Raw genomic sequence first — 20,223 nt, 5'->3', positions numbered from 1 at the left:
GAGGAGCTCTGCAGAGAAGAATGCTTTCCTATGTGACCTGCTGTAGGGAACATGCTTTAGTGAGGGGTTGGACTCAATGATCTCCAAAGGTCCCTTCCAAACATTACAGTTCTGTGTGTTTGAAACACGTTTTAGGATGGTGATGGTAAGTTTATGTATAGGTGGGGGTGAGTTGCCCCATTGCAAGGGATCGTAGAATCACTAAAGTTGGAAAAGGCCTCTAAGATCATCCAGTCCAATCATCCACCTACCACCAATATTTCCCATTAAACCATGTCCCTCAGTACAATATCTAAATGTTTCTTGAACACCTCCAGGGACATCTCCCTGGTCAGCCTGTTCCAGCTCCTGCCAGCTCTGGGAGACGTATTTCCTAATATCCAACCTGTAGCTGTTCTAGAGATTACTTTTTTTTTCTCTTTGCAAAAAGGCTTGTATCCTCAGTAGGTTTTGTCATCTTGGAACAGGATTGCCTCAGCAGTCTTAGAAAGAGGAAATCTAGAAAATTTCTTGCGTAATATTTTGGGTAAACTGTATGGTTGATGAAACAGCTGGACTTGGCTTCTCATTTCCCTTCTAGGAAGTGGATGGAAGAAGTCTTGATTTCATTAGTGATGAAAGGAGCGGTGTAACAGAAGATCATGTTTGCTTACTATCTTCACAAAGTTTCTTCTAATTATTTACTGCCAGTAGCCAACCAGAGCAAAACTGATTGAATGAGGCTCAGCTCCTCAAGTTCATCATGAAAAACTGTCACTTTTGGAAGGGGAGATAGGGCAAACGTGTCCCTGTAGGGTGACCAATTGCAGTACCACAAGAGAGTACTCCTGCATGGTTTGTACCAGCCAGCATCCAGGGCACTCTATTTCTGCTGTCTTATAGTTTAGCAGAGAAACTGTTGTGGAGCATGAGGGCTTATATGTACAGCTTTCATGCAGTAGGTAAGCCTGGCATGGCACAGCGTTGCTGAGCAAATCTGCCCGGACTCAGCATTAGCACAAAACCCATAGGCTCGTGGTGGTTTACATGTGTTGGTGCTGCTGTTAGTCCTTTAAGCATTTCTATAGCAAACTCTATGACTACCTCTACAAAAACACTCAAGTCTTGGGCTCTTTGGATATGCTAGTGCAGAGCAGCCTTCGGAGGTAAGGGTGCCACCTCTTGGAGTACTTCAGGCTGTGCTGTGTCATCTCTTAGTACTTTAAATGCTGGCTGAGTGGCAGCAGTAAGGTCCATTTCTGCTCAGATTGATGCATACTGTATCTGCTACGTCTGACGTTCTTAAATCAGTCCTGACTGAACAAGGCTGTGAGCTGTGGTTAATGCTCCCTGTGGCAACTAGTCCCAGTGCAATTTAGGAAGACTTCTTCAAAACCAGGAGCTATTCCAGGCATGTTAGCTTTGTCCACTGCCTGCAGGTAAACCACGGCACTAACTGCTTTGCACGTCTCTCCTAGAGTGGCTGTGACAGCAAACTTAGCAGTGTACTTCCCAGTGTGGGAAGAATTTGCCCATATGAGGCTTGCTAAATGGGTGAGCAGAGCTCCATCTGAATTTGAGATGATACTGATGTTGGACTGGGACAATTTATTCCCCATCTGAGGGTGGAACAGCATCCCATGTATGTGTGGTTAGTCTGACGCTTGCACTTTGTGGCTCTCATATTTAAAAAAGAGAAGCTGGAAAGAAGGAAGGGAATGGGAAAGGTGCAGAAGTGGAGGACAGATTACTGATGCCTTATCAAATGCAAAGGAGATGTGTGGAGTTGTTTAACATCTCTGGTTTGGGGATCAGCAGCTTTCAGAGTGGTGCCAGAGCTAAATGAATAGCTCTGCAGCAACCTGTATGCACCCTTCCTGTAGCCAAGTGCAAAATGGCCAGGCTGCAGTGCAAAGAGTATAACCAGCTGGGAAAGTGCATCACAACAAATGATGTGTCCCTCCCATGTAGGGCAGCAGCAGCTCAGTGTCACAGGAGAGTTTTAACCATATTCTGTGCTGATGGAGATATGTCTGAAGAAGGTTGTTGGGCTGGTGCTGTAAGTTCAGTTATTTTAGTTGTTTTTTTCCTATTTTCTGACTGCGCCATCTGCAAACTTCATTAAGTTTAGGGCACGGATGCTGAGTGCAATAGTTTCTTGTTGGTATCCTTGAATTTATGTGACGGGGAAGATGTTTCTGTGAACTTCTGATGTTGAAGTAAGCGAGGCATATACCTTATTTTTTGTGATACCCCATTGATGCAAGGACAGCCCCCCACCTTTTTTTCCCTTCCTCATGACAACCAATGTGTGGCTTTAAAGCATTCCGATTTCCTTCCTGGCTTACAGAAGTGAGTAGCATGTGTAAAAAGTGCTTCTCCAGTTGCTGTAACGCTTATCCAGGTGTCTGAGCAGCTGGGGCAGTGCGCATCACCAGTGGTGGTATCGAGGGGAAGGAATTTGATGGTGTTCAACCACTTGTTCTGCGTGGAGTCATTGCTACAAAAACGGTAAAGGATTCTAGGAATTACTGGGAAAATCCTAGTGCTTCCTAGAAATTACTCAGGGACTGGGGAGGCAGAATCCTGGAAATGTGCAGGAGGTGCCAGAAATATCTGAACCCTGTCACACATTCAGAGAGACACAGCAGTTCCTGGAGGCTCAAAAAGTCCTGAGAGACTTCTGACTTCTAGGAATTCCTGCTGGGAAATACAAGGCATTATTGCCAGAAGCCAGAATTCCTGTATTAATCCATCAATTTTGATAACTCCGCTAGTAATTTCTATAATTCACGAGGAATAGAAAGGCTATGTTTTTGAGTACAAACTATTGTATGTGGATATTAATCTGTTCTCCTTCACTAAACCATGGGGCTTCAAAATCTTAGTGTCCTGCATGTATTTCTTACACTTTTTTTTCCCCCTGACAGTCCTATTTTGTTACGGATTATGACCCTACAATCGAAGACTCCTACACCAAACAATGTGTGATAGATGAAAGAGCTGCGCGCTTGGACAGTAAGTAGTAGAATAAAAACTGCATCACTTGGCTGTCATGTGCTATCTCTTCCACATGCCATCTATTTATTTTGTTTCAAAAGTTTCAGTTCCCCTTTGACAGTGATTTCTTCAAGGGCAAAACAGCACCCATCCCAACACCACCCTCCTGTCTCTCTATATGTTTTAGAGCTGCATCAGCTGGACCCAAATTAGTGAAAGTTCATTAGACTCTGTCTTTTAGTTTGGTTGGTCTTGAATTGTTCAATCAGTCCCAGGATATGTTGTGAACCTTAGTAAAAAATCCAGTAGAATCTGTGTAGAAGTAATTTCTGCTCTACTGTTTTTGTGAGAGGCTCTTGTAGTATCCTGTCACGGAGGATTTTTACTTTTGGTTTATGTTATTAAAACTTGAAATGTAGTAATTAATGTTTTGCTCATGTTCAGTTCTGGATACAGCCGGACAAGAAGAATTTGGAGCCATGCGTGAACAGTACATGAGGACAGGAGAGGGTTTTCTCCTGGTTTTCTCAGTCACTGATAGAGGAAGGTAAGCCTGATGTCAATCAAGTTAAATCAACAAAAAATATTCCATCTTTATATCTGTGACTAGTCTTAAATTGCTGCTCCTCATCCTTCATTGGGAAAACAAACCTCTAATGTTCTGCAGTGTAAAATGCCTTCTGCACTGAAAACCCTTTGAAGCAAATTGATGAACTGAAAGGGTCTGTCACTTTGAGTAGGTGACCTGAGCATAAGGAGGCACAGCCAACTCTGTTCAAATGTTCCGTTATAGCCCAGTATATCTTGCAGGTGACAGACTTGCAGTAAGGGCAACGTGCTATTACGTCCCAGTTCCTAAGAAATATCTCCTTGCTATGTGCTTGTTGACATCCAGTGGCTGGCTCTGTGGGTTTCTGGGAAGAGACATCCAGCTCAGACTGTGTCTCTGTGCTTCTGCAGGCAGGTGCTCACTGCCTATTCCCATGAATTGACTGGAGCCTGGCATACCTGTAGAGCTGAGATGAAATACAAGTCTTTTGGCAGCTGAGAGCTTGGTCAGGTAGCTTCCCATCATTGTAAGAGTAGGAAACTGCTGTGTATAAGCAGTCACTGTTTTCACTATAATAATCTTCCATGGATCTAGCTAGATATGTAGAGGTAAAGGAGAAGTGGGCAGGGAGCTATCACATTTACTTTGAGTTATAACAGAAGAGTAATAAAATGAGTGGGAAAAATTCTTTGCAATATTATTTTCCTTGCAGAGTCAGCATGAACCCTAATAACTTCTGATTATATTAGAAAAAATCTCTCTATAATGAGAATTAAAATAAGTATTCTATGGAACGTACACACTTCCCTTATGAAAGCTGCAGAAGTACAGATTCATCTTGATATACTGTCAGTAGAGACTTTACTCTCCTGTCAGAGATACTTGTCTGGTTTTAAGATATACTGAACACTTGTCTTAACATAAATATTTCTGTAGCAGGGGACTGTGCACTTCTAAAATCACCATGTGAACTCCTTGGCTTGTCTGGAAATCTTAAGTTCTTGCTTGCTCTTTTGGCTAAATATGTGCCTTGATCTTAAGCAGGTCTTGTCATGTTAAAACTGCATATTACTTTTCCCTCTAAAATCCTTACGAGACTGATGAGGAGCAGTTCTTGTTTTTGTTCTGATATCCATTTCATTCAAGACTTGCCTTGCCTGTCTGTGAAGCATCTGCTAGAGGTGTCTTGTCTTGTATGGATGAGACATTCTGAACCATGAGCTCTGTGTGAATTAGTTGCTAACTTTCACCAGTTTTCTCCAGTTGCTACAGATATCTAAGTGGGATATTAACAATGGCAGTCCAAGTATGCCTAGTGGCATTCCTTCTTCCTGCTTCACGTTTCCTCTCATAATTGCTTTAGTAGGCTGAGATGTACTGTATTGTCATATCTGCCTATGTAAATTTTCTACCAAAATGTAATTGTAAATAGCTTCAGATTATATACCTGGAATTAATTATATGGGTTGGGATGTCTCTGAGCTAAAGAAAACTTGACTGTTTACCAGCATCAGTGCTGAAGCTCTATGTGCAAATGATGAAGCTTTAACTGAAAATGATGTATTTTTTTCTCTTCAAAAATCAATGTTTAGGTCAGAATTAGCTGCATTAATATATTGCATTACTGGAATATTTCTGTCTAAAAAGCATTACTACCAAATAAGACACTTGGTGACTTCAGAAGCTTTCTGTTCATTTAGCCTTCCTGTTTTTTCCTTCCCTCCCAATCTCCCTACCAAATTCCTGGATGTAGCTGTGGAGGTTACTGGCTGAAATATTGATCACAGGTGTTTCCAGACTGCGTTTTGAATACTCTAGGTAGAGTTGAACTCCAAAATCCGCGTTTGTAGATTGAGCTATGGTTGCCTGATTCTATTCAACTGGTTGGATCCTGGTCCCTATAAAGTGGGACAGTGTTTTGCTTCACCTGTGGCCCAAATGAAGTCCATTCCTCTCTGCTGCCAGCTTGAGTCAGGATTTTTTTAGTTTGAGTACTGCACGATTCTCTGTCCCGTCATGCTGTGACAGCGGACTCTTTGATGGAGCGCCTGCAGCTGTCTGTGCTCGTGTGGCATGGCAGGGCAAGTCCCAGTAGGTGATTCACCATTCCTGAACTTGTGCAGAGCCTGAGAATCTATGAATTCGTACACTGATGCTCTATTTTTCTTTTACAGTTTTGAAGAAATCTATAAGTTTCAACGACAAATTCTTAGAGTGAAAGATCGTGATGAGTTTCCTATGATTCTAGTTGGTAATAAAGCAGATCTGGACCACCAAAGACAGGTAATTAATTTCTTACTAGTTACTGCTAGCTCTCTTAGGGAAACTTCACTATTTTTTCTCATGATAATAGAGTGGGAACAAGAAACAAATGGAAAAAAAAAAAAAGATACCATATTAGCTAACTGTAATGCAAGAAACAACTGTACTCAGGAACTGTACTTGAATCTTTGAAGTAGGATGGCGTTCCACATGCAGCAGATGTGACTCATGAGTGATGTTAGACCAAATCTATTCACATACAGAGGTTGAGAGCTTTGTCATGGCTCAGGCATGAATGTATGTCATTCTTCCTATCTGTTACTCACCACTGTGCACTGTGCCAAGCAGAGCACATTCCAGCACTGCTGTTGCTGTTACTGCTCACTGCTGTGTTTCATATGAATGAGTAGCCATTCGTCTCTTTCCATTTGACCACTTGTCTTCTGCATAACTGACTCAAAGCTTTGGAAGCTGAAACTATAGTAATACAGTGTCTTCCTATTTGAGTACCTTAAAATTTTGGAATCAGTAAATTTCAGCCTCACTTCTAGTTGTAAGAGAGCTTAAAAGATTTGATTAAATGGATTAGATGGATTTTCTTTATTTACTCTTGGTTTTCATAAATCAAATTGATGGTTTGAACTGAAATGGGAATAATTGTACTAAACCAGCAGGAGGAGGAGGTGTCAAACTTCTGTCATTCAACTTATTTCAGAATTTGTATTTTCTCCTGAGACAGTGAGATGACTCTTAAAGCTTTGGTAGCAAACATGATCGATTTTTACCTGAAAGTAAACTAAAAGCTGCTGAGATTTCCCTATTTTAAAAGATTAACAAGGAGAGAACAGCTTAAATGCTAAGATTCTCAGATTTGTTTACCTGTCTTTAGTCTGTGAGTGTTTACATAAATATTACTCTTTGCTAAATAAAATATTGCCTGTGTTAAGAACCAATGGCTTGGTTCTTAACATGGAAACATTTGACTTGAAACATGTTAGTATCTTAGTAGTTTAATACACAATTGTTGAAAGATTTTTCTTGAAGAGCACTTGAAGCCATGGAGTTCAAGAAGAAGTTCCTGTTAAATACCCTCCCTTGATTGTCACACCCTATCTGTCCAGGACTGAGTATAGGAAGGTCATTACAAAACTTAAGACTGATGCTGAAAGATGGTGTCTCAAAAGTTGGAGTTGGACTCTGATCCTTGTGTATCCCTTCCAAAATGGGATGTTCTGTCATGAAAGAACTTTTTTAACAGAAGCTCTGTGCAGTCTCATCAGAAGTAAATTCATATGTTCACACATGCACAGAGCTATGTAGACCCTGTCCCTGAGACAGAAGTGGAATGTGTTCCCACTTCAGTTATCATCGTACCCCCATCAGAATTGCTGGATTTAGCCTTGCATGTCCTGGAACATGAGGCACTTCACTCAACAACAGCTGTGCATTAAACTGTGTAGGTAAAACTGAGCTCTTTTGAAAACTAAAACAGCTGAATGACAAACTTCTAAATACTTTGAGAGGGAAATAATCTGTCAACCCACATTTTCAGAGGATACCTGTAAATGTAAATAGTAATCCTGGAGATCATTCCTAGAAATATTTTGATCTCCTCTATCCTCCTAATGTTACTAGACAGCCTATAACTTATCAGCTTCTCCTTTAAAAGAGGAGAAGCTCCATACTCGATGACTAGCTTCTTTTACAGAAAGCAATTCAAAGCAGCTGCTTCCACAGTGCCCAACTTTGCAGATCTCTTCCTACATCTGAACACAAAAGCATGTATCACCAGAAGCATTATTATTGTTGTTTTCATGGCTTCATTAATTGGTCTTAGATGCGGGGAAGCATAACTCCTAGTACTGCCACGCACATCATTTACGTGCACATTGGTAGGTTTGTCACTTTTGTCCTAGGTCAGGACTTAATCCTCATTAATCTGTAGCACTTGCAGGTTTGCTGAAACAGCTAGCTGTGTGTTTTTAACTCTTCTATGCCCCTTTCTCTGTCATGTCATGGGGCTCTGCCTTTAGGTCAGCCCAGAGGAGTGATTTGGGGATGCTGAGGTGATTTAATAGTTCCTCAGAAGGGAGGGGCTTCCCTCCTTCTTGACTTGACATTTGTGCTCTTTCCTGTGTTGGTGTTAGCACTCACCCAAGGCACTCTGCAAGCTGAATCATCTCTTTAGACAGGGAGAAAAACAGACAAGCTGGAAGGGCTCTGATACGTGTGCAAATGAAATCAGCTCATGGAGAGATGGAGCGAGTGCCAGAGCTTGAAGCATGGGAAGGGGTGGGACTGTGGCTCTGAGCAGAGCAGGGAGGAGTTGGGGTGGGGGAAAGAAAGTGAGACCTCGCCTTTTGGCAGCAGTTAGCAGTGAGATGTTATCAGCTGGATGTTAAACAGCAGCCAGAGCCTCCGCTCCATCACGTGAGCTCAGGCTGCCGGCATCCATTCAGCGCACTGGCTCAGCTTGCTGACCTGGCTGAAAGCAAGTCCTGCCACTGCGTCTTCCCAAGTATGGAGAACTCCAGCCTGCTGCAGGCTGGCTACACAGGCAGCATGAGGGAGGGGCGGTAGACAAGGCAGAGCTCTCCCCCCCCCCTCCTGAGCCCTGTGGTGTGGGAGGTTGCTCTGGGCAGTAGCTTGTGGGCATGCAGAGAAGTACTGGCCTTCTGCCAGCAGTGCTTTCAGAGATTCAGAAAGATGAATTTTTAGAACCAGACTGCCTGTGATCATCATCTACCTTTTTCTTGAAGACAGAAGGCAAGTAGTGAGCTAACAAAGTGTGCTCTGAGAATGTAAAACTAAGTTAAAGGAAGTCATTTAGCTTGTGTTTTGGTCAACTCGTGATGCTTATTGCAATTAACACAGATTTCTCTGCACCTGGAGAGAGTTAAATGTGTATGAAGATGTTTAGGATGTCTCAAGGGTCTGACTACACCCCCATGCAAGGAGGTGAATTGTGTAGTTCAGACAGAGTGCTATCATCATGATACCACAAATTTGGGAGCAAATAACTAACAATCCTGACGGAGTGCTGACTGCTGCTCAGGAAATATGTGAACTGCACGGTTCTGCAGAAGTGTACAGGCTCTAGTATGATCTTGATGAAACCTCAGTGGCATGCTGAAGGTATAGCTTAAGATAGCAGCTGTAATAGAAGTAGGTTGACTCAAGTGTTCTTGTAAGATAATAAATGAAATAGGAAGTTTGAAACAATAGTTTACTACAGTAATAGCTATAACTGAATTGAATTAAGAGGACTTGTTGTTTTGTCTCCTGTGTAGCACAGGAGGTGAAGTCCTCAATATCCACCCATTTGGCTGACAAAGAAAGCTGATTTATTAGAGGAGGAGCAGGCATTAATCTTTACAATTTTTTTATACGGTGAGAATAAAATTACCGATATTTCCAGATTCCCTCATCAGTCATGGGTTAGAGACATTTCTGCTCTTCCCTTGAAGTCAGTGCCATGTAGTACTCTATCTTAAGTGGTTTAATTCTGCACGCCACAGACAGCATTGGATGCTCCTGCAGTAAGGCAGAGCTGCCTGTATAACAATAAGTGCTGCCAACAGGGGAGCAGGCTTGTCAGTGCAGTGTGTGTGACTTTTTGAAGATAACTGCTGGCTTAAATTGGGTCAAGTGTGCTCATTCCCCAGATGGCAGGGTTTCAAGGAAAATCCAAGTTGCAACAGGAAAATGCTTGAGTTTCATTCAACACATTTCAGATTTTACATTGTTACTGATCTAATACAATGATCTGGTGTTGGCTTCCTATATTGCTGAATGCGTTTAAAACAAGACTTTAAGGAGAGGTTGTCTTGTCTTTATTCTGTGCCTAGACAGATGATCAGCAAAGCCAGTGGTGCCTGGCAGGTAGTCCTGTGGTTGGATCTTTCTCTGCATGAGCCTGGATACTAGCAAACAGTAGTTCATAGCTTGCTTTTGCTGATGCATGACTGGCTTGGCCTGAGATGTCTATCAGTGGCCAGGTGCAATGGTGTCTCTGATCTCACAGAAGGATTGTACCTTCCGGTTTTGCCATGGCTTGCTTGCTTTTTGACCTCTATAAATACCAAGAAATCAAACATCTGATGCAGTAATTGAATACAGCAAGCTGGTCTTTGATTAGGTGTCATTGCTTTATAACCAGATTGTGTGTGCCAAAGGGTTTCTTGGGGCTCTCTTGGGAGAGGAATCACTGTCGTGTACTGACACCAGTCCAACATTGCCCTTAGTCTTTGCAAGTACAGGGAGAAGGTATGCAGGCAGTGTTAAGTCAGGCAGCATTGTAGAAGTCCTTTAGGTGGAGGAAAGAGTAGAAATGTCAGAAAGAAGTCTATTTCTAACAATTCTCAGATACAATAATGTAGAGGGAGGGCAGTCTGAGATCTGTTTGCAGGACTCATGCGCGTGTTGAAATGGAAACTGATTCAGTAAGAATGCTGTTACATAAGGAGTTGGGGGATAAGTTTTTCCATGTTTGACTTGCTTGTTTACATCCATTATAGTATTTTATCTGAGTAACTTCTGCCAACAGTATCTGAAAGCAAGTAGTAAAATACCTAAAACAAAGGATAAGCATTGCAGGGGATGCCCATTCATATTCAGAATTAAGCTTATTGACACAAAGATTGTCAATGCAGAACCAACACACCCAGTCTATCAGAAATTCTGTTCTGGGAACATAAATTTGAGTGTTCCTTGACAAAAAAAAAAAAAAAAATGTAATTTTGATTTTGCTACTGTCCTTTAATCCCTCTTATCTTCCTTACTGAAAAGTCTATCATGGTTGTTATGTCTAAGCAGGGAGTATGGAGAACATGAGAGTGTAAAGTCATATTTTTGATTTCTACAATTTCTATGTTTGCTTTTCCAGCAATTTCCTCAGCTTTGAAAGCAGATCCTGTATGCTCTGGCCTCTAATTTACTGCTTGAGCACTGCGAATGCTTCCATAGCGTGCCCAAAACAAACAAACACAAATCTAAATTGATTTTGTTGAGGTTGCTTGCATTGACTGCAAGCTGCTTCACAGCATTCTGGTAAAATTAGATAAAACGACAATAAGATTATTTTGAAATTAAGCAGTTACAGATGTTCTAGCAAAAACAACAAGGACTCTAATGTTGCATCTGTAATGTTGTATATGCAGACTTTTGGGAAAGTGTAGTTTCACTTTATTATGTTAGTTTCTTACAGCTACATTTGTTCAGTATCTCTAATGTGCTTTTGATACAATAATGAAGAAAACAGTGATGACACTGGTTTAAAGACCAGGTTCAATTTTTCTTCAGGATGCTTTATTTTATAGCTATTGAGTTTAATTTTGCTTTAATCTTCCTGGGGCTACAGTAGGCTGTGCAGGAATGAAGAAAAGTAAAGTAGAAGTAAACACTTTTGCAACTGTTGTGTTGGTACTTGAGCTTATTTTTGTCTGATGAATGAGACAAAGAAACATTAAAGTTTCTGAAAGTTTCCATACAAACTTTGGGGGATTCTGCAATGTCATTGACATGCCAGAAAATAGCTGAGAGTGTTTCTCAAAATGCAGCTTTAGAATAAGGACATTTCAACAATTTGGGGCTGGGGGAGAAGATGAAAATGGAGCAAAAATCTCGAATATCATTTGGTTTTCAGGTAGTAATGGAGAATGGAAAAATCCCAGTCATTCATTCTTTGTACCCTGCAGTTAAAAGTGCGGGTACAATAGATGATGTTGGGGTTATGCTGCAGTGCAAGCGGGGTGCCAGTGACAGAGGAGTCAGATGTGCTGAGAGAGGGCTCTCAGGCCTTGCATGTAGCTGTAGGAAAGCATTCTGCATGTTACAAAGCACTTCTGCATCTTGCACTGTGCTGAGTGCTCACAATGATGTTCTTCTATTTCCATCTCTTTCTGCTTCTGTATAGTTTCTTGATCTCAGTGTGCATCTGACTGTCTTTTCAGAAACAAACTAAAAATAAACCTTCAGGGTCTTTGTTCTCATTATATCAGCCCTGTGCGTGCTGGTTTGACATATTTCTGTGAAAGCAGTATATAATCTTTGACACTTCTACCACTAGCTGCTGCCTTGGTGAGATCTGTTGCGCTTCCTTTTATCACTGAAAGCTGTCCTTTCCTCCCTGTTCTGGGGGCAACTTCCTGTTGAAGGCTTTTTCAATGTCTTGCGCTGCTCGAGATGGCCTTTGTCGTCTATCCTGTTTTGTTCATCCAAAAACATGTAGCCATCTCCTTTGGTTTTGCACTGTGACCAACTTATTCCTTTCTGTATCGGAAGTCTCCTTGCTTACTGCCTTTTGCTTCACCATTTCAAGTGTTATTCCAGCTCTCTATGACGCTCACCATTTCCTCTTGATCTCCCTTTCCTTCTCCCAAGAAGACGAGAGGCAGACAGTTTCATTAATATCTCTGAAGTGGGGAGACTTATGTATATCTAGACCTCCTGTGATTTAAGCCACTTATAACCGGTTGTCTTAATATTTTGATGAGTCATAAATAGATTTATAATGATTCAGAAGCTAACCCACGTCTTTTTTTATTTAAGTTGTAGTCTTATTTTTTCTCTAGACTTATGTGGGCCAGGGAGAGTTGAGTTCAGCATTCCAAGCTCTTGTAGTAACCCCAGAAATCTTGACTCAGGCAGTTGCTTTGGGGGGTTCTTGTGTGCTTAGGAAGGGAAACTTGGTCTTGTTATGAAGAAATGAAGTGAATGGGAGGTAGCTGCAATGGAGGAAATTCCTTGTAGGTTTGGTCTTTGTTTATAAAAAGACTTGACTTGAATGTGAAAAGATGTATTACAAGAACTTGTTTTCCATTTGTATTATATGGACAATGTAGAAACTGGTCTGTGGCCAGATAAGCATTATTGTTTGATAAACTGTATTTGCAATGCCTACTGACACAGTTGTGCCAGCACAAGGTTTAACTTAATGATTGATTTCTCTTACAGGTGACACAAGAGGAAGGTCAGCAGCTAGCACGACAACTTAAAGTAACGTACATGGAAGCCTCAGCAAAGATCAGATTGAATGTAGACCAAGCTTTTCATGAACTTGTCAGAGTTATAAGGTATGATAACTGAAGTCCAAGTAATTAGTGTCCCTTCATTAATGGATAGCTTGAGCAAATGCATTGAAATGCAGCAGGAGATGGCTGAAAAAAATTCTGCCTGCTGTGAACTTCAGCCAGTATTCTGAACTTCAGCCAGTGTTCTAAACTTTTCCTGTGTAATGGTAGAAATATCTACGTGAGTATTATGTGTATTTGAAAGAGAACTTTATCACCCTAATCTTTCAGATTTTACTGAGCACCCAGGAAGCCAACCAGTAACATAAACGTGAATATTGGCCTTCTGTAAAGAGCAAAACCAAAGTACTATCACTCACTCACTTCTGGTGCTCAAAATTATTTAAGTTCATACCCTATGCAAATGTAAAAGCACAGAATTTAAATACAGTTTCTATGTTTAACTGAAAATGGTTCTGTGAGATTAACTTTGAAATATCTGTTTCTAGGAAATTTCAAGAACAAGAGTGCCCTCCTTCACCAGAGCCAACACGGAAAGAGAAAGACAAAAAAGGCTGCCATTGTGTAATTTTCTGAGAATTCCAAGAACCAAGCTAATCAACTGCCAGATTATTATTTTTTTCTTCCCATCATTTTACATCACTTCTGGTATTGGTCTAGCCTTATATGTGCATGTCCTAAAAGTGGTCACCAGAATAGCCTTAGTCCAAGAAGCTGGCAGAATAGTTCTTGAAGACTCAGTCATCTTGGGGCAGACTTCACAACAAAACACTAAGGCTGCTTCTTTAATACCACAGTTCCTTCCTTCTCTCCCTTTAAGAGCTTGCACCTTGTGGAGTTTTATTCGCAAAGGAGATGAAACAAAACCGTGTAGGACAAGGTGTTGAAGTCACGCATAAGTTGTCTCTTGTGAATTAATTTATTTTTACTTCTGATGTTTCGTTAGCTATTACAAAGACCTATATTGAATTACAGAGAATACTTTTAAAAAATGTGGGTGGATTGGCTTTTTTGCCCTCAGTTAAATTAGACTTGAGTATTCAGCTAGCCTTAAGAAACCTACACTGAATTTCATTGTCAGCAAAATTTTTCATCTCTTATTTATGCTGCAGTTTTATTTCAGTGGCCAAAACAGTCTACTGTATTTATTTTCTGAATCCAGAACAGCTACAGGAGGATTACTGCTACTATTAGAATATGGCCAAATACCTGAGCTCATTCTGGATTGAGGCATTTCAGCTTCTTATGAAATTTCACATCATTGTTTGGGGGGGGGATTAAAAGAAAATTGTCTTCCTTTGTATTTCTGGGTAAGGGATTAAGGAAAACTAAAATTGTAGCTGTTTTTTTTTCATGTGATATAAAAATGAATTTGATCTTTCCATTGTCAGAGATGATTAAATGTTTTTGCTATATACTTTTATACATTATTTTCTTATCAAACTAGTTAACAAGTATTTTTATATGTTTGTAAGCAAATATGCTTTCACAGCATAACTTGTGTATATGTAAAGATGAGTATTTAATTCTCACAGTTCACTTTTAACTGACAAAATGTGGGATTTGCCAAACTGTGGTAAACTTCTCCTTACTCTCCTGGTTATACCCAAGAACGGCCAATTATGTGCCTGCCCAACGCACCCATAGAGTAAAATCTAGTGTTGTTTTAATCAACTTCAGTACCCTTTACTAAAGACTGACCATTATGTGAACTATTAAACTGTAAGACTTTTAACTGATTGTTTAGTTAAACCGTGGATGGTTGTTTAATTTTCAGTTCTGTGGATTGTGTTTAAACAATTCAAGAGTATGTTCCCTGATATTGAAATACTGAGTGGTATTGCACAGTTGTCACCTTACTGAATGTGTCCAACAGTTCTTTGAAACTTGATTATTAAGCAAACCCTTGTATAACTTCAGGTGCTAGAATTAAAGATGATCTAACCATTATCAGGGGGTAAGCATATTGCCTCTTTCTGACTCTTCTAAAACTAGTTCGTTTTGGAGGGTGGGGGAATGAAGGAGGTGATGGAATCTAATTAGGAGATCAGCGTGCACATCCACATGACTTTCTTCAAGCTTGAAAGTGAAGTCATCTTAATTGTGATAGGTGGTAAAAGCTGATATTTATTTTGACTTAAAATGTGTGATCAGTGGTCTGCTCAACAATTCCACTGTGCTTCCAGCTGTGCTGTCAGGTGCTCTGCCATAAATCTGCAATGTCTGCTGAGAAAGCAGTGTTGAAACAAGTTCTGGTTACTTTTCCTGCAGCCAAGCATTAGACCTCGAAGCAACACTAGAACCATGCAGAGCAGAGGAATTCAGAGGCAGTCAGGCTGTGTAATTCTGAGTTTGAGAGAGTGAGTAGCTTTTCCTTCCTCCCTTGAAGTAAAGTTCCTGGGCAGCAAAAGTCTGCTTATGAATAATGTGTAAAAAATTCAAAGCAGGAGTTATGGTGAAAGTACATCTGGGAGATGGATTACATTTTTCAAGTCAAATGTAAGAAATTACAGCCTGTAGCAAAGACCATGTGTTATTGTCTCTAATATGAAAAGCTCTCTGGAGTCACTAACTGTGTAGTATTAGAATGAGTTGAGACAACAAATTGCAGCTTGCACATTGAGGCTAAAGCTGTGAGGTGCAAGTATGGTTATTAAGTTTCATCTTTTTCATTTTTTTGGCAGCTCACTCATGAGAGATTGATCTTAAAATAAAGCTGCTGCATATGTAAGTCTTCTAATACTAATTCACAGAGAAAGTGGAGAGCACCACACCCTTGTATTTCCTCGTATGTAAAGCAAAATTGCTTTGAGGTGGTTGATGCTAAGCAGCCTGCTCCTATAAACACAGTAAACTTCAACAATCTAATCAGAAGAGGAAATGGAAATTTGCTCGAGAGTTTGAGGCAACGTGGTAGTTGATCCTGCTTTTCTGACCTGCCATTCCTACTTGGTAGCAGTTAGTTGCAACTGGTCGTTGTGTTCCAAGGTGATGAAGGAAAATGCTGCTTCACTCCCCGGTGTGAGTTTGCAAAGTACAATGGGGACCTTGTTGGCCTTCTGACAGTAGAGTTAACAACAGCAGCTCCAAGCTGGACAGCTTGGATTATTTGTGAATTGACATTGCCACTTGTAGGATAGCATTTCAGCTGACAACATAAAGGAGAGCTTTTTGAGCCTTCACCTGGCAGAAGAAATGCTTAAAGTTGTCACTTCTGAAATTGTTTCCACATCCATAAATCGTTGAAGTTCATGCTTAATGAGTTTGGGGTGCTTAAAATATATCCATGAATGACCAGTTCCTGCTAGGGCACAGAGAAGAAGGTCTGGTCTTCGTTTCAAAGCACAGAATAACTCTCCTTGTTTCAGAATCTGCAGCTCCCGAGACTGTTGCTTGCCTGGAGGACTAGGAGTGACTTGCATATGGGTTAAAGCCTTTTTATAAAATTGGTGAAGTTTTATAGGTTGGTCATCCATAACTGGGGAAGAGCACTTCCCTGTAAGATAGTTTTGGTTCCGTATCCTGGCTTTGATTAATGGATTTACTTTCTCTGACTTAAATGCTCTGCATCAGTACTCATGTACTAGCTAACATGTACAAGTGAAGAGGTGGATTTCGAGAGGTACTGCATTACCTCCTCTTAAATCTGCTGCTTTCTGTGGTACAGCCTGTTTGGTGAAGTAGATCTGCCGGTACTGATGATAATTAGAAAATTACCTTGATTGCACAGGAAAGAGAAAAATAAAAATAACGAGAGGATGACTGGCTTAGTCTGTTTCCAGCCTGCTGCATTGGGCGTCTGCACAGACTGTCTCCCTGCAACCAGCCAGTCACTGCTGCAGGTTAAAGCTAATCAGTACAGCAAAATTGCAAAGCTGTGTAGGAATATGAAGTGGATGATCTTCCCATCAAAGTTGTTCTGCTTTTTTGTCTTTTTTCATTGATAAAAATTCTCACTGTCCTGCAGTCAAAGTACATAGGCAACGCCCTCCCTCTTCCTGCACAAAAAAAAAAAAAAGGGAAAATTGCTGTACTTCTCCCTGATGACACTGATTGTTACTGTTGGCTGTGTAGCAGTGCTCCATGGTTAGACTGTCAAGCAGGAGGCTGAAATAGAAGACCCAGGACTGCAGCCATTGCTGAGTGGGGTTCCCCCCCTGTCTTGTCCTGATGCTGTAATGAGCTCATTTCAAACAGAAGATTCCTGAAGTCAGTCACTACAGGCTGAGCACTGCCTGAAGTTACCCAGACTTATTTAGAAGTTTGGTGTCTGGAGAAGCTCAGGAATATGCTAAGCAGTTTCTTTCCTTGCTAAGTATTTGTTTGCTTGATTTAGGCATAGATTTTGGTAGCCTTGTACTTTCCCATGCTCTAGGCTGAATGCAGGCATGCAGCACATCAGGTGCAGGTGTGGGAAGGTAGGGCTGCCTTAGTGATCTTTTGCTGGGAAGGCAAACTGCTTTAAATGAGAAACAGCAGATTTTGAAAAGACAGCAGACTAAATTACAGGGTGAGCATAAATCCCTGAGATGGCATTGCGAATGTGTGCTGTGCTTGCTTTGTGTAGATGTGCTGGGCTTTTACAGTGAGACCACAGCTATTTTGGAGAGTTTGAGAGCTTTCTGTGGATGGAATGCGAAGAGTAAATGATGTCTCACACCACAGCTAGATTGGATTAATGTGTGTAATATAATTAGTGGTATTCCTGAGACGGTCCGCAAGCAGTGTGCAGAACTGAATGCATCTTATTGCTGGAATGCAAGTTCTAATCTGCACAGCTACTTTTTAGACTGGATCATGTGAACTGAAGTGCGGTACGTAGAGTATTTGGTGCTCATTAATCAGTATTGACAGTACTTCATGCATTATTTTGTTCTTTAAAAATGCTTCTGACAAAGTTTTTTAGAAAGGGAGAAGTTAACACTGCAAAGTTCAGGCACTGAAAATTCTAGCAGAGGCAGTATTAAAACCTCTTGGCTCCTCACCTCATTAATTAAGACATTAATTAAGCCATATTACAGCAAGTTTTAATTTCAGTTGAACCTGGCTGCTGAAGAGTGAATGGTCTGAACGCATCCACGTTCCTCATGATGAATAAAAATGAACGAACTTACGCCAGTGATGTGAATGTCTTATATTCCTTAAAATCTTTGGTAAAGTTGGCCTTCAAGACCTATCTGGGACTGTGCATCCAGTCCACTACTGAAACAAGGCAAGGTGAGAACACACGGGCAGCTTTCCTCTGGCAGCCACACGGTGTCACCCATAGGCACGTGTGTGGTGTGAGGGGGCCATGTCCTCACGGGGCCCTTTGTGTGGAGTTACTGTGCTTACAGGCAAGATAGGAATGGAATATAGGAAACATAACGAAGGGTAGAGCTCTGATTAAAGAGGGCCATGTGTCAGTGCCACTTCAGAGTATTTTGTTCTGTGAACGCTGTGAAGTCTGAATGGCTAGGGGAAAGAAGAAGCGTTTATAAATAGTTCTGAAGAGATTTGTATGAAAAGAAGGTAGGATGTTTGCAATCTAAAGCACTAAATGCATGTTAAAGTACAATGTCTTCATTTCTATATAGTCTGCCAGAGTTTGGTTGTGTTGGGAATGCAGGAGCAAAACAGAACTGGTAATGTTTGACTGTCGTCAGCCACACATGTGGTTTGCATCCAGAAAGTTATCTGAGCAGTGGGAGGCTGTGCATAAGTGAGGGATCTAAATGAGGATTGCTGTTAGTGGGATGTAAATGCAGTCACGTTGTCTAGGTGCCAGTTCTGACATTCTCTTGAGTAGAGAAATCTGAATGCAGTACCAACCGTTGACAGTGGAACAAAATTTGAATACTTCTTTCCTTCCTGCTTCCAGACTTTGTGTTTTCACACCAAGTCCACGTGTGCTTTAATATCTTGTACAGCCTGCCTATCTCTCATTGCTTCACAGAATGTCATGTTCCTCACCTGCTGGTTTTTGGTCTCATTTTAAAGGGTATTCATCCCTCTCTGTTCTCTTTGGAGACTGTCTCAAGATAATTTTTTTGTATCTACAAAATAATGAAGTGCTGTAATGCATTTATGGAGTAGTATGTTGTCAACATGAACTGATAGCTTCTACTTACAAGCTCATCCCTCTTGTTTGAAAAGCTTTGAGTCATTTTGAGAACTATGTTTTCAAAAGCACTGCTTCCTTATGTAACTTTCTCTTCTTTTCTAACACCACTTTTGAAATCTCCTGTAATTCCATTTTATTTCCTGGAAGGGAAAGGGAATTGAGAATATCTCATGTTCTGACTGTTTTGGCACAGCTTTGTCTTGCAGATTGCTAGTGTGCAAGTTGCACACTGAAGGTACTCACCTCTCTAGACCAGTCTCTTCTCTGAACTCGTTTTCTGCTTGCTCTTCTTCTGTAACAAAAAAAGGAAGATAGACCTATCTTGTTTATCTTAACTGACTTCAGATCATCAGATTCCCCATTATGACAGCTAGCTGCACAGTGCTGTCCACATCTAATTCCACACTTGGTTGGTTTTGTAAGTTGGTTTCTGGCAAGACATCCATCACTGCCAAGTCCTGCGAGCTGGGCTCTCTCACTGCTGATCTCTTGTTCTGCAGTGAGCTGCTCTGTTGTAATCTTATCACTTCTAATGTCTTTGGAGGGCAAGCAGAGAGCAGTCCACCATTTCCTAGTTTTGCCATGGCAGCCATAGAGGGTTCTTGTTACCATACTGCTTTGCAGACAGGTCTGCCTTGCTGTCTCATTTGTTTGCTGTCTGTAATAGAGAAATCTGTAAGGGTGTCAGTGGTTGCGTGCGAAAACACAGCCAAAGGAAGTATTAGCAGTTGTTTGCTTCTGAATCACGAAGGCAGGAGGAGCCCTGGAGGAGCAGCACAGGGAATGACACACATAACACAGGGTGGAGGTTTGAAATACCTTCTGGCTGTAAGCTCTGTGCTGGGACCGATGCCGTCATTCCTACTGGAATTGGAGGAGCATCTGAACTTTCAGCATCTCACAGTGCTCAGCCAGGCGGTGCTGAGGGCTGGGACCATCCCTTGGGTAGAACCTTACTGCTGCAGTGTGGTGCTGCAGACACTTGGCCATCCCTTTTGGAAGTTGGTTGCAGCAGAGGGGTTACTTTGTGGTGTAATTTTTTGGATAACTGAGATACCAGCCCTGAGGAAAGAATGCAGTACAAAAACAGAACCAGCAGATGGAGACTGGAATCAAGCTTCTTTTTTTTCCACATATTGCTGAAGGCCTCTATAGCAGTCCATCAGCACAGCCTCAAGTTTGTTGTATGCCATTCCCCACATTGAGATGCTGTCAGAATGAGCAGGGGATGAAAAAAGCTAACAAGCCAGTACAGGGCTGCTGTAGCAATTAGGACTGTATAAATGGGTAAAAGCAGC

The 20,223-nt window shown here is 41.2% G+C and overlaps 1 protein-coding gene across 3 annotated transcripts in view; it reads left to right on the top strand.

The window, feature by feature from the left end:
- RRAS2 (RAS related 2) overlaps window positions 1-14,772 on the top strand; it is a 47,142-nt gene extending 32,370 nt beyond the window's left edge. For all 3 annotated transcript variants that reach the window (XM_085224192.1, XM_085224191.1, XM_010710920.2), the window contains exons 2-6: window positions 2,910-2,997; window positions 3,424-3,526; window positions 5,704-5,812; window positions 12,746-12,864; window positions 13,311-14,772. In XM_085224192.1, the coding sequence (XP_085080318.1) occupies window positions 2,910-2,997; window positions 3,424-3,526; window positions 5,704-5,812; window positions 12,746-12,864; window positions 13,311-13,398 (507 nt within the window). In that variant the 3' untranslated portion in view covers window positions 13,399-14,772. The remainder of the gene's footprint in view (window positions 1-2,909; window positions 2,998-3,423; window positions 3,527-5,703; window positions 5,813-12,745; window positions 12,865-13,310) is intronic.
- The last annotated feature ends 5,451 nt before the right edge of the window (window positions 14,773-20,223 follow it).

This window comes from Meleagris gallopavo, chromosome 5 (assembly GCF_905368555.1).
Source record: "Meleagris gallopavo chromosome 5, MGAL_WU_HG_1.1, whole genome shotgun sequence".
Classification (NCBI taxonomy): Eukaryota; Metazoa; Chordata; class Aves; order Galliformes; family Phasianidae; genus Meleagris; species Meleagris gallopavo.
Note: the sequence above shows the minus strand (reverse complement) of the source record. Positions and strands in the feature narration are given on the sequence as shown.